The sequence below is a fragment of the Aulostomus chinensis genome, chromosome 13 (genome assembly GCF_037954235.1).
Source record: "Aulostomus chinensis isolate RoL2024-O1b breed Wild chromosome 13, RoL_Achi_v1.0, whole genome shotgun sequence".
Classification (NCBI taxonomy): Eukaryota; Metazoa; Chordata; class Actinopteri; order Syngnathiformes; family Aulostomidae; genus Aulostomus; species Aulostomus chinensis.
Window position 1 is genome coordinate 2,058,734 of NC_141332.1, and position 13,767 is coordinate 2,072,500.

The window sequence follows — 13,767 nt, forward strand, 5'->3', positions numbered from 1 at the left end:
AGATCGTCGGAATAGTTTCCATGAGTTTTACTATGTATCCCGCACCCATACTGGCTACTGGTCCTGTTTCCTGCCTGTTGGCTTCAAAATTCTGCGAGCGACAATTTTACGCACAAATAAAGAAGGACTGAATTGGCACACGTTGTGAATTGCGACCATAACAATGTAAGTCTGCCGCGGGTCAGTGTGCGGTTGTGTATTCTGTGTGTGTCAGAATAATTCCTCCTGGCCCATTGTTGTGACACACTTTTTATTCTAGGGTGTATGCGTCGGGGGTTGGGGCATCAATAGTCCCTGCTGCGCCTCTCCTGTGTTGATGCTTGAAGGAGACCATTCTGGTGTTTAGGAAGAGAGGGGGTGAATGCGCGCGCGCGCGTGTGTGTGTGTGTGTGTGCGCGCGCGCGTGTGTGGGGTGTTTTTTGTGTAGAAACGAGACGCAGTTAGTGCGGGGCGGGAGGAGAGATAAACTGGAGCAGCGACAGAGCGGAGCGCAAGGAGCAAGACGCGCGCGCACTCACTCTCTCACATACACACACACTCACACACGCACACACACGCACATACACAAACGTACACTCCAACACTCTCTCACTCATTCTCACACGCACAGACTGGGAGAAAGCTGCGCTTTTTCTTCGCCCAGACAGCCACTCTCACTCATTCACTGGCGCGCACACACAGGAGGCGGTGGGCATATGTGGATACATGCAACAGATCCGTCTGGAGGAGAGTGCGGCAGCCGCTTTTGTGTGCCATTCTTCATTTTAAGAAGGGAAGATCTACTTCTATATTCAGCAACTTTTCCATGTATTTTATGGTGTGTTTTGCCGACATTGAACAACAGATGAGGATTTAAACATGTCAGACTTCTGAGAAGGCATCTATTCTTTTCTCCCCGCTTTTCCCCTTTGTGGAAGTAAACGCCGCAATGACAGCGCAAAAGATGGGAGCCAAAAACAACCAAACCAAAGGAAATATATTCCCCTCTTCACTACTCAAACTACTGCTTTTGATCGCAGTTTTGCATGGCGTAACCGGCAAGACTCTGAAATACAAAGTTTACGAGGAGCAAAGAGTAGGCACGGTTATTGCAAGATTAAAGGAGGATGTTGCCGGAGTTTTAGCTAAACTACCAAGTACACTAACCTTTCGGTTCCGCGCAATGCAACGGGGAAGTACGCCGTTCCTGTCCGTCCGAGAAGAGGACGGAGAGATAAGCATCGGGACTAAAATCGACCGCGAGAAGCTTTGTGAGAAAAACTTGAATTGTTCTATTGAATTTGATGTCGTTACACTCCCGACTGAGTACCTACAGCTGTTTCATGTGGAGGTGGAAGTATTGGACATAAACGACAACTCCCCGCACTTCTCCCGTGCCATCGTACCCATCGAGATCTCTGAGAGTGCGTCTGTGGGGACGCGAATCCCGCTGGATGGTGCCATGGATGCAGACGTCGGAGAGAACTCGCTACACACCTACTCTCTCACCCCTAATAACTTCTTTAAGATCGAAGTGAGGACCAGAACCGACGGAGCTAAGTACGCAGAGCTGGTGGTGATGCGAGAGCTGGACCGGGAGGTACAGTCCAGTTACCAGCTGCAGCTCACGGCTTCAGATAATGGTTTGCCCCCCAAGTCTGGCTCCACTTTGCTTAAAATCAGCATCTCTGATTCCAATGACAACAGCCCAGCGTTTGATGAGCAGGCTTATATAATCAATTTGCTGGAAAACTCTCCACTAGGGACTCTAATCATTGATTTAAACGCTACAGATCCGGATGAGGGCACTAATGGAAAGATAGTCTACTCTTTCAGCAGCCATGTCTCGCCCAAGATCTTGGAAACATTTAAGATAAACCCAGAAAATGGTCACATAACTCTTATTAAAAAAGTAGACTATGAAACCACTGCTTCCTACGAGCTGGATGTTCAGGCTCAGGACCTTGGCCCTAATTCCATCCCAGGACTTTGTAAAATAGTTGTGAAAGTGGTGGATGTGAATGACAACAAACCGGAGATTAACATAAACTTGATGACACCAGGCAAAGAGGAAGTGGCCTACATCTCAGAGGGGGCACCTGTGGATACATTCATAGCTCTGGTGCGCATTGATGACAGTGACACAGGGCTCAATGGGGAGGTGGTGTGCAGGCTGCATGGTCATGGCCACTTCAGGCTTCAGAAAACCTATGAGAAGAACTATATGATCCTCACCAACATCTCACTGGACAGAGAGAAGAGGTCAGAGTACAGCCTGACAGTCATAGCTGAGGACCGGGGATCCCCCAGCCTTTCCACCATTAAACACTTCACTGTTCAGGTACTAGATGAAAATGACAATCCTCCACGTTTTGAGAAGAGCCGCTATGAAGTCTTCAAATCTGAGAACAATTCTCCTGGAGCTTACCTGATGACAGTTGTGGCTTCAGATCCAGATCTGGGCACCAATGGCCAGGTCACCTACACTATCTTAGATGCTCTGGTCCAGGGGAGTCCTATCTCTACCTATGTCACCATTGACCCTTCCAATGGTGCCATCTATGCTTTACGCAGCTTTGACCATGAAGATGTCAGCCGTATCACCTTCACTATCCAGGCACGTGATGGGGGAAACCCTGCACTGTCATCCAACACCACTGTCCTGCTGACTGTGTTGGATGAAAATGACAATCCACCCATTATCCACTCCCCCTCCCTCCGGAATCACACTGCTGATCTTCCAGTGTGGAAGTATGCATCCCCTGGTCAGTTAATCACTGCTCTCAAAGTCACCGACCGTGATGCTGGTGCCAATGGAGAAGTGAGTTGTGTCATCATCAGTGGAAATGAGGATGGGCTGTTTGTGATGGATGCCCGACGATGTGAGCTCAGAACCAATGCCAGCTTGGAACAGGCACCAAAGGATGTGATGGAGATCAGGGTGGAGGTGCAGGACAGGGGCACCAGTCGACTGTCCACAGGAGCCCTACTCAGGCTCTCCCTGCAGGAGAATATGGACATCCTCCCACCTCTCTATCCTACTGGCTCCAGCCAGGCCCCTCTTGATCTCTCCCTCATCGTCATTATATCTCTTGGGGCTGTTTGTGCTCTGTTGCTCATCGTCATGGTGATGTTTGCTACTGCCCGCTGTAACCGTGAAAAGAAAGACCCAAGACACAACTATAATTGTCGTGTGGCAGAGAACAGCTACCAAAACCACCCCAAGAAGCCCACAAGGCAGATCCACAAAGCAGATATTACTCTGGTCCCAACAGTCAACGGGACTCTGCCTGTGCGGGCTCACCCCCGCTCCCCCTCTGCCTCCCCTACACCTGAGAGGGGCACTCTAGGGAGCAGGCAGAGCCATCATAGTCGCCAGTCACTCAACAGCCTCGTCACCATCTCCTCCAATCATGTGCCAGAAAGTTTTGCCTTGGAGCTGGCCCATGCTACTCCTCCTGTAGAGGTAAGATCCTTTTAATGTTCATTTAGCGGGTTATTTTCTAACAATGACAGAAAGGACACCTGTTTTTGCTACAAGTATCATTGATGTGCAACTTTATTTTTGCAGTGTTTATTTTGCCTTTATTAGAAGACAATAATAGAATATTTATCCCTAAATCATATGTAGGTTTTTGTATTATATTCAGTATTTGTTCTGAATTTATCCCTTGCTCCCATAATGCATTACTGTCAGTCCTTTGTGTCATATTTTTGTTGAACATCACATTCAGGAGCAAGTCACAAAGTCATGCCACCCTCACCCCTCCCTCACAGTGCCCCCACAGCCCCCACCCAATGTTGTCTTGTGACCTTGCTTGTTTGACTCCATTCATTTCCCCTCTTCATTTTTTCCTTTTTATTTTCCCTTTTTCTTTTTGTCTTTTTTGTTTTCTTGGGATTGTAGCAAGTCTCACAGCTTCTGTCCATGCTCCATCAGGGCCAGTACCAGCCACGGCCAAGCTTCAGAGGCAACAAATACACCAGGAGTTACAGGTAATACACACTCTGATTTTAATCCTTCATGGTCAGATATGGGTGATTCATGAAATTATCTCTAAAATGAAATGAGATGCTTTGAAATTGCAATCCAACATTTATCCAAGATTCTTTTTGTTGTTAGGAGTGTCACATAATGCCTTACATCCATATCCAGTAGCTTTTGGTTTAGAGTCAAACTGCATACTCAACAACTTCACATTTGCATAATTTCATGCAGAACCACTTCTGCAAAGTACTCTTCTCCCCTCTGCACCTTTATTATTCATCAATAGCATGGTACTCCCATAACCATTAGATAATATCATTGTCAATGATAAGACAGTCCTCCATGAGCAATGGAACATGTTCTGTCTCTCTCTACAGATATGCTCTCAATGAGATGGATAAGTTCAGTTTGAAGGACAGTGGTCGAGGAGACAGTGAGGCCGGTGACAGCGACTACGAGCCTGGCAGGGAGTCACCCATGGATAGGCTCCTTGGTGAGGGCTTTACTGAGCTATATCCCCCTGATGGCCAGCACAGAACGCATGCAGGTACACACCTGGCCCCACCATCCACCCAGGACACCCATTCACTACAAATCACCTCCCTTACATCCCATAATTCCTCTCCTCCCTCTTATCCACATGCTCCAGTGTTTCTATTTTAGTGTAGATTTCCACACATCAGCATGGGTTTACATGAACAACAGAAGCTCACAATTTTGCATTGCTGCTGGCGATAGTTTTAGTTATCAGATAAACAGTCATGCTATGATTTTTTTTTCAGCAAAGATTCGATCAGTCTTCAAATGCAGGATTAATCTCTCAATCTATGCGTATGTAGACACAAAAATTGCCCGACAAACAATATGAAGCTTACATGATAAAATGCTGTCACTTAAAACCACTCAGAATATGACTTAGAAGTAGAGGACAAAACTTACAGTTGTTGTTTCAAGCTCACACATGCATTGACTTGTTTATCCAAGGCTCATGTGGAGTTGTTTGTCTACTTGGACATTGTTTTCTCGCTGCAATGGAGGGATGAACAACTCAAAGATGTCTAACCTATAACTCAGACTGCTGGAACCCTATCTGAGCTTCAGCTGAATTAAATCATGTTAATTTGCACAGAATGGGAGTTTTCTCTTCCAGTGAGTTTGAAGTAGGGATCACTCCAGGACCAACCACTAATAACTCTACATACCAGTGGTGGCGAGACTGATTTCACGTTGGCCATGATGCCATACAAATTCAGAAAGTGACACATTGCCCATTGGAATTGTTAGAATATTTCCATTTTTTTACTCGTCTGCTGCCTGTTAACTCGACATTGTTCTAGTGACTTTTGCATGGCTCTTTTTGTTCTGCATGTGCATTGGCCTTGAGTTCTCATGAATGATATCGTGCATACACAGCCACTGAGCTTTCACCTCTCTGTCACGAAGATCCTGAGGTATCTCTTCAGATAGCTCAACTCACAATATAGTGTTCAATTGAGTTCCATCCTCTTAGCGTTGCTGTTAACAATAAATGGCTTGTCGCTACACACATAAATATTCCACCCACCTAGCATCAAATATCTGGCAGGTCTAACTGACTAGTTGAGTTGGACACAGTCAAATAGTATCAGCATTCGCTATCTAACATCACACAGACTGCAAGTTGCAGCAGCTTCTTTCATCATGGTGTCCCCTTTGCCTATAGCTCCTGCTTCTTTCCAACTAGCTTCCCACACCGCCATCACTTGACATTGCATTTGAGCTACGTCCCAATTAAAGTCAACTGAGACAGGCAGACAGTTTCATCACTAACATCTCCCTCCTCCTTCTCTTTCTCCCTCCCTGTGCTGCTTTATGGAAGGGCTCTGCTCGTTAGTCACTCTCCTTTTACCCACCTTCAAGCCTTCACATTCAGCCGTCCATCCAAAGCCCTTGTGCTCTTCTGATGAATAGGAAGAATTTAATTGCCATGTGACAAATAGTTGCCATGGAAATGTGCTTGTGATTAAGCCTCAAAGAGCATAATTACATCTCAAAGCTCACCTTTCTCCCTCTGTCTCTGTATGGTCACCCTGCCTTCCACCCCCATGTCCACTGCATTGTTTGTTGTGTACTCTGTCATTATGGAAGTATGTGAGTATGTGGTAGTCCTCATTGTTGAAGGGAAGAATGAGGCAAAACTCATTGTTTGTAGCCAGCTGTGTGTGTGCCTGTGTGTGTGAGTATACATACATATATATATATATATATATATATATATATATATATATATATATATATATATATATATATATATATATATGTGTGTGTGTGTGTGTGTGAGTATACATACATACATATATATATATATATATATATATATGTGTGTGTGTGTGTGTGTGTATATATATATATATATATATATATATATATATATATACACACACGTGCTCAATGTACAGTGTACTGCTCTATGCAAAAGTAGTCTTAGAATATTAGAGGAACACAAGAACTGCTTTGAACTGCTTCATCTGTTTTGTATCATATTAGAAAATAATACTTAAATGGGATGGCAGTTCATGCAGATGGCCGTTCTCACTGAGCATGTGTCTGTTCAACGTTCCTGCCATAGCAGAATTGTGAAGGATGCATCATCTTGAACTGCTTTACAGTGCCATTCCTAACCCCAACAATTTGAAAGAAGCTAGTTGTCGCTTGTAGAATTCAACATTTATTAGTCACGTGTGAGTTGGATTAATTCACTTCTCTTCACTTTCTGACTGCTTAATGCTGAACAAGAACTGGGACCAGCACTCCATGTTTTTGTAGTCCTGATACAGAGCACAAAATGTCCCAGGTCTGTCAGGCAAGAAAACTTTGACACCCAAAGTGAAGGATTGATATCACAAACTCAAAACAAAATCATGCTTCATCATCAGTTGAGTACTAAGTCTCTTCTTCGCGTTTAGATATACAGTATAGCACAGAATGTCGGAGATCTGGGAACAGTTTGTTTACCATAAACTGAATATCAGTTCAAAATATACTCACTGTAAAATCTGGACCTGTTTCTTTAGCGTAATGAATGCAGCAGAAATAGTGTTGTTGTATGCAAGAAAAAGTAAGGACTTCTTTATCTGAAGTCATCTGCACCACTAATTTTCATACCTAATTCAGTTTATACATGTAATGAAAACAAAAATGCTTTACAATTGAAGGCTTACATCTGGTAATTATCCACTTGTATACTATAGGAATAACTTCAGTCAATAGTTTGACCTCTTTTGGCATCAATGTTGTTCTTTATTTAATAATCATTCTTCTGAGTCTGTGACCGAAAACGAAGTAAAATATTAAATCATTAGAAAAAGTCCTGTAGTCTGCTGTCTGTTCTATATCTCAGGACCAATACTCTTGTTCTTTGTCTTTGTTCAGTGGGTAACAGTGCTGTCCTGCTGCTTTTATTATCAGGGATAGAAAGCAGAATTACTGTTTTTTGCATTAATTTTGATAAAGTAAAAGCTCTCAAATACACAAACACAGCAATGGCCAAACACCATGCAGCCTCCGGGTTCCAAATAAACTGCTCTGATAATTCATTGAAATGTATATCACTCTGAACGTCAGATTAATGCACTCAGACAGGCGGGCTCTCAGTTAATGTTTGACTTGACACATTCTTTTATTTTACACATAAATCATTTGGGTTAAATCTTTCAATTTCACTTTTTCATCAGCTGGGCATTCAGTTTGGTACTGCCCCTCTTACTGTTTTCCCCCTTCCAGTGCAACCATATGCACGTTTCATCTGCTCTAAGATGTATTATAAATGGCCCTTTCATGTTAATGAGGGGATAATGAAGTCCCTCAATAGCACGACTGAAAAGCAGCACACTCCTTTAATGAAGGCATTAAGTTGGCATATTTGATTTGTCTAATTTATTCTTCAGAGATTTTCTATTTGAAGATTTAATATTGAAAAGAGCAACTTGAAAGGAAAAATGCAGGGCTTTTAGAGGAGGAGTTATTTTGAATGGGTAATAGGCATTGATCAGCCTTGCAGAATTGTCTTTTCATGGTAAATCCATGAGAAGGGAGCAGGCTGTGTTCCTGCAGAGAGCCTTTAATTACGGCTGATTTCAGTGACAGTGCAGCAAAAGCACCTGGGGAGAGCTCGGGGAATAATTAGCTGTCTGGAAAAAAATACAAAAATGATAATTGATTATGTCTGCAAACCTTGGCTGTCCTGATTCCCAATAAAAGTGCATTTCAAGTTTCTTTTAAACTGAAACATTAAAATATATGTATGTAATACATAAATGGAGACTTGTTTCAACATCACTAGTCATCTGGTACATCTATTTAAAGAGGGCCTTGATATAGTCAGAGAGACAGACATAAACAGAGTGTTGCAGAGATGAAGATTTTTTCACACAGAGCTTTGTTGGAGGTACGTGCATGACCATGCGCAAAAACAACAAAAAAAAAAATCACTCACGAGGAAGATTCATCTATCTTTCAAAATAAATACAGAAGAAGCCATTAACAGAGGGAAACCTGTCCCGTGACTGTTCATTAACGTATGCAACTGCAAAAATGTTATAGGTACGATGCAAATCACAATACTGAGCTGTCACAGTGGAGTGGAAACTATTAAATACAAAATTGTATTTTCAATCCAAGTTAATTTTGGCTCTTTGGCAATTTTGGATTTCGATAAGTGAATGTTGAAGACGATAATTACTAACTGCTAGCTCTATTAGCTAAGTGTGAATACTATAATGACGTCATTTGTAGTTCTCTTCAACATTGTGAGCAGGACTGAGGAGTTGATTATTTGACGACCGTACCCAATGAAAGTTTGAGTCCCATGAAAATTTTCTAAACACTAAGGATTTCCTGTTAAACTATTTTGCCACATGAAGTACATGTCCTTCACTCTTTAATGACAGGACATTGACCGTGATTTTACTTGAATAAAAACCAATTTAGATTTAGAAAAAAAAGTCAAGAGGACGTACGGACCATGTGCAGCGTGCAATGCTGACTTTTTTGTTTTAATTGTTTTTGTTTTACCACAATATAAACTGAAAATAGATTGATTAATAAAAAATATGGAGGAAATCAATGATGTCATGTGGGTGTTGTTTATGGATGACTTATAAGTGTTTCTCTGTTTGTCTGTCTAGCGATGAGGCTGTGCACAGAGGAGTGTCGTGTCCTGGGTCACTCAGACCAGTGCTGGATGCCCCCCCTGGCATCCCCAGCTTCCTCCTCCTCTGACTACCGTAGCAACCTCTACATCCCCGGGGAAGAAGCCCACCAGCCTGCCGAACTCTCCCAAGAAAAGACCCCGCAGCCATGCACTGACACCGGTCCTGCCCGTAACCAAAGCTTCTCCACCTTTGGCAAGGACCTTAGTGGAGAGGATTGTGGTGAAGAGGAAGGTGGAGAAGATGGTGGGGATGAGGCCAGAGATGAAGACTTGTGTGGGACCACATCGCTGCTGTCAGAGATGAGCAGCGTGTTTCAGCGTTTGCTTCCACAGGGTCTAGACTCATATGTCCAGGTTAATGAGAACCAGAAGGGGACAAGTCTCAGTGGCGTGGGTGTACCAATGACTGGGTCTTTAGATCGAAGGAGAGGACATCTACCTGGCAAACCCAACCCCTCCGTCCACCAGCAAGGCGTGGCTGCCTGGGCTGCCAACACTCACTTCCAGAATCCAGGAAGCAGCATTGGACCATCTGGCCACCACCAGAGCGGCAGCTACCACACCCTGAAACCCAGCACCAAGCTCAGCTGTCAGAGCAGCAGTCACAAGGGCTCACAGGCATCTAAAAACAGCTCGCAGAATAGCAGCCACACCCCCAAACCACACAGCAGCCCCCTGCTCACAGCAATGGTCAGCCCCACTTTGGTGCAGCCTTCCCAGGGTCCAGTGCCAGTGCCTGTGCCCCTCCCTGGACCTTCATCTAAATGGCTGCCCGCCATGGAGGAGATCCCAGAGAACTATGAAGAAGACGATTTCGACTCAGTGCTGAGCCACCTCCAGGGCAAACGCAGTGACAGCCGCCACGAGCTAGTTGATGCCAGTGAGCTGGTGGCTGAGATCAACAAACTGTTACAGGACGTCCGGCAGAGCTAGACCTCCATTTTATTTATTCAGCACTGACTAGTTTTGTTTACCTGCAGAAAAACAGTGAAGGTCTCTGGATAAAAAATGAAGGAAAGAAAATTACTTAAAGAAGAAAAACTGATTTAAGACCTGCAATTGTCATTAAAGTTGCATTTCTAATAATGTAATAATTGTGTTATGTGAATGCTAAATATCCCAAAAAATGTTTGTAATTGCTGGTTTGGTACAAAATGTACACTATGTGACTGTATTTATCTTTGTATTTTAAAAATACATTTGTATACTTATATTTATAAAGAAGTATGTATATAAACTTAATCAGAATTCTATTTTTATATTTTGAATGCATGTTGAGTACAAAACTGTTAAATCAAGACTTTGACATGCGATCGACATTCTACATATTTAAATTGTCTTTTGTATTGTGATTCTTTTGTATTTGTCACTATGTTATGTATACATGAATATATCAGTGGATTAATAGACACTTGTCCTTGTGGATCATTGTTGGAAAGAGGATGACACACAAATAAAAGTAATACACAAATCCAGTCAGTGGTATTTGGTTCAGTTCTATTGTGGCACACACACCATCACAATGGAACAGTCTTGCCTTTGAAAAGCAATGCCAGTCTTGGTTGGAGTGAGGGAAGAATTTCAGAGCCATGGCTTGGATTTTTATGGGTTTCCTGTGAAAACAAAATGAAGCAAAAGAAGCAACGTTAAATCTGTGATTCGGTTGTTGCACCTGACAATAATCTTCAAACCTGCACAACTGACCTGAAGGATGAGCATACCCCAAAACTAATCATATAGTTTTGAGATAGACATTTAACTTTAACAAACATATTTGTGGTACAGATGTAAAAAAAAAAAAAGCCGTGCATGTGCATGTAAAATCCCTCATTTAGTTGGGTGCCTTCAGTTGGACATGAAGGAACGTAAGCGTGTTTGCATGCAGACAGTGGTACTTCTGCGTGTTTGTCTTTAGACACAGTTTACAGTGTGTGAGTATGTGAATTACATGTCATGTTTAAAAATACCCTCCACAAGCCATACAAGACCGACTGAAATAAATATCTTATAAGTAAAATCGGCTAATCGGTAGAGGACAGTTACTTGTTAACATTTTAAATATGTACAAGACATATTGTCCAGAAACAAAATTCAATTTCACTATTATTGTTGAGTGGGTCATAATAAATCAATGATAAATATATATTGAAAGACCATTTTTTTACAGAATGATGTTCAGTCCATGATGATTAAGCAACTTATCATAAGGGTATTCTATATCATACACCTGATTCTATTACTGTAACAGAAATGCGAAGGCCCGGAGTCCAGAAACATACAGGGATGAAATCGTACAGCCCAGTTTGTCCCTCACTCAACCCACTATTAGGCTCCACGTTCACATCAGCAAATTTCACTTCTTGGCAGAGTTTGCAATACATACAATACACTCATATGAGAAATCCTCCCCGAACAACCAAACAATTGTTGTGTCAGCCCGAGAAAAAAACACACTCTCTACATTCCGTCAGCAATCACAGAGTCTCTCTAATTCACACAACAAAAGGATCAAATGTGGATGTGTGGTTGCTGATGGGTAGAAATGTGCAGTGGAGGCAGATGGAAATAGCTGTTCTTTCATTGCCTTCCTCCTCTGTTGGCTTAACAGCTAGATAATGGGTGACACCTAGAGGCACACCATGTGCACTGTAAACTGACAACTCCTGCACCCTGCTCCTACCACCACGTTAGGACTACTGCTATTACCACTCAACCACCACCTCGAAGCCCTGATATGGAACCAGAGAGGGGAGAGACAGAGCCCCCCTGAGGAGAAATTGGTACACTGCAGGTTTTAAAGCACCCACAGGAACGATAAAATGATGTCACCTGGGAAGGAAAAGAAAACAGACATTGCAACACAAAGGGTGAAAATCTTAAAGAAAAACTCATTTTTTTAGCATTCTGTGTGATGAAAAGAGCCCATATGTATTGGATGTGGTGCTTTTTAGGAAATTAATTGTTAAATATTAATATGAAGACTAGATAAAACTCATATGCTTCATAATAATATACTGAGGTATTCCTAATATTTTGTCATTCTAAATGATAGGGTAGTTTTAGATAGATTTATAAGAGTATCTCTCAGTCCACCCCGATACAGTGCAACAGCACCATACAGCCACCACAATGAAATCAACACCAGCCCCCCCCCCCCCCCCCGAACAGGATAAGAGGTAGAAAATGGATGGCTGTTAATGGCCTGTGAGCTATTTGATCACTGATCTCTGCTTTGTTCATATGTGAACAACAAGAACATGTTTACACAGAAAGGCTTCCTTTTGCAATATGGACAACTAAAAATAAAAGGTTGTTGTCATTTCACTGCTATTTGGATTATTCTCAGTTTGGGAGCTTTGTAAATCCACTTTCAATTACATCTGGCAACAAAGTTTCTGCTGCACAGCTCTCTTGAGGGTGAACCTTTCAAGCATGTTGCTGCTCTAAATCAATGGTTCTTAACCTGGAGGACATTTGTGTTCGCTGCAAAGTGGTTGTGTGGGAAAAAAAACAACAAAAAACTAAAAGAACTTCTGAAGAACAGAAGAAGCCTTTTGCATGGAAGGAAAACATCATCAAGGAAACCATAACAACGGGATATTTATTGAGCCTGGTATTGCTGCTTTACCAAATATTTCCAAAAGATGGCACCTCTTTTGTTTTTGCTGTTGAACACAGCTGCCATTGAACACAGCGTCTGTCCCTCCCTACTAAGCTCCAGTTCCAGTTATGTGTGAACTCTCTCCTCAGTAGTGAGTTGGTTGAAGTTATGTCTATTTTCACTTCTCATGTATCAATAGTGAATATCGAGCTGGAGAGACCTGCATGGAGGTTTGGGGAAAAGCATACATACAAACACCATCGTAAAAGAAAGAGACAGGTGAGAATCATCACAAATCATTATCACAAATCAACAAACAAAAACAAATTCAGAAATGAACAATCTCCCAAATTTAGAGAACTCGTGGGTTTCAAAATTGCGTTTTTAATGTGTAAAGCATCTTGCAACATGTAAGCAAACTGTATCCAGAGGTCGTTTTGCATTACAGAAAGTCAGCATTAAAATGAAAGGAGTCTGTTACGTCCAGAAAAAAATAAAGACCAGAAGAAATGCAAAACAAAGATGTATCTCAATATATGGAGTAAATCTGGGGAATTGCTTTGAAATAGAAATGAAAATATGTAATACACCTTACAGATTAAAATAAATAAAAATCCAGACATCCCTACTCAAGTCAGGTGTCCATCAAATAAAATAATCATAAAATTGCCTTGCCATCAGTTCTCCTGTATTTTAATATATTCTCAAAATTTAAAAAAAGAGGAGCGGTGCTGCCATCGGGCGGTAAACCCTAATTTGAATAAGCTCTGACGTGATGAATCTGTAATTCGTGACTGACCAACTGTTTCAGCCTTTGTCAGGACAGGTTCGCTGAAATGTCGTCTTCATCCCAGGCCAGTGCGCTAGTGTCACATTACAACTTGTCTCACGGAAAGTTTTTTGGTGTCAGATGTTGAAGGCAATGCCCTGGAGTGATTCTGACCGAAAACCAATTTCTGACAAATGCCTAACAATTTCTAAACGATTGCAATAATTATTTCCGAAAAG

General features: G+C 42.2%; 1 protein-coding gene across 2 annotated transcripts; it reads left to right on the top strand.

Moving 5' to 3' along the window:
- Nucleotides 1-483: 483 nt before the first annotated feature.
- Nucleotides 484-10,627, top strand: pcdh18b (protocadherin 18b). Of its 2 annotated transcripts, none has more exons than XM_086222763.1 (4): nt 484-3,445; nt 3,920-3,975; nt 4,345-4,514; nt 9,133-10,627. In XM_086222763.1, the coding sequence occupies exons 1-4, from the start codon at nt 929-931 to the stop codon at nt 10,089-10,091; spliced, it is 3,702 nt and encodes a 1,233-aa protein (XP_086078889.1). In that variant the 5' UTR covers nt 484-928; the 3' UTR covers nt 10,092-10,627. The 2 variants fall into 2 exon arrangements, with proteins under 2 accessions (XP_086078889.1, XP_086078890.1); XM_086222764.1 differs by having other exon boundaries at nt 4,345-4,460.
- Nucleotides 10,628-13,767: the final 3,140 nt, after the last annotated feature.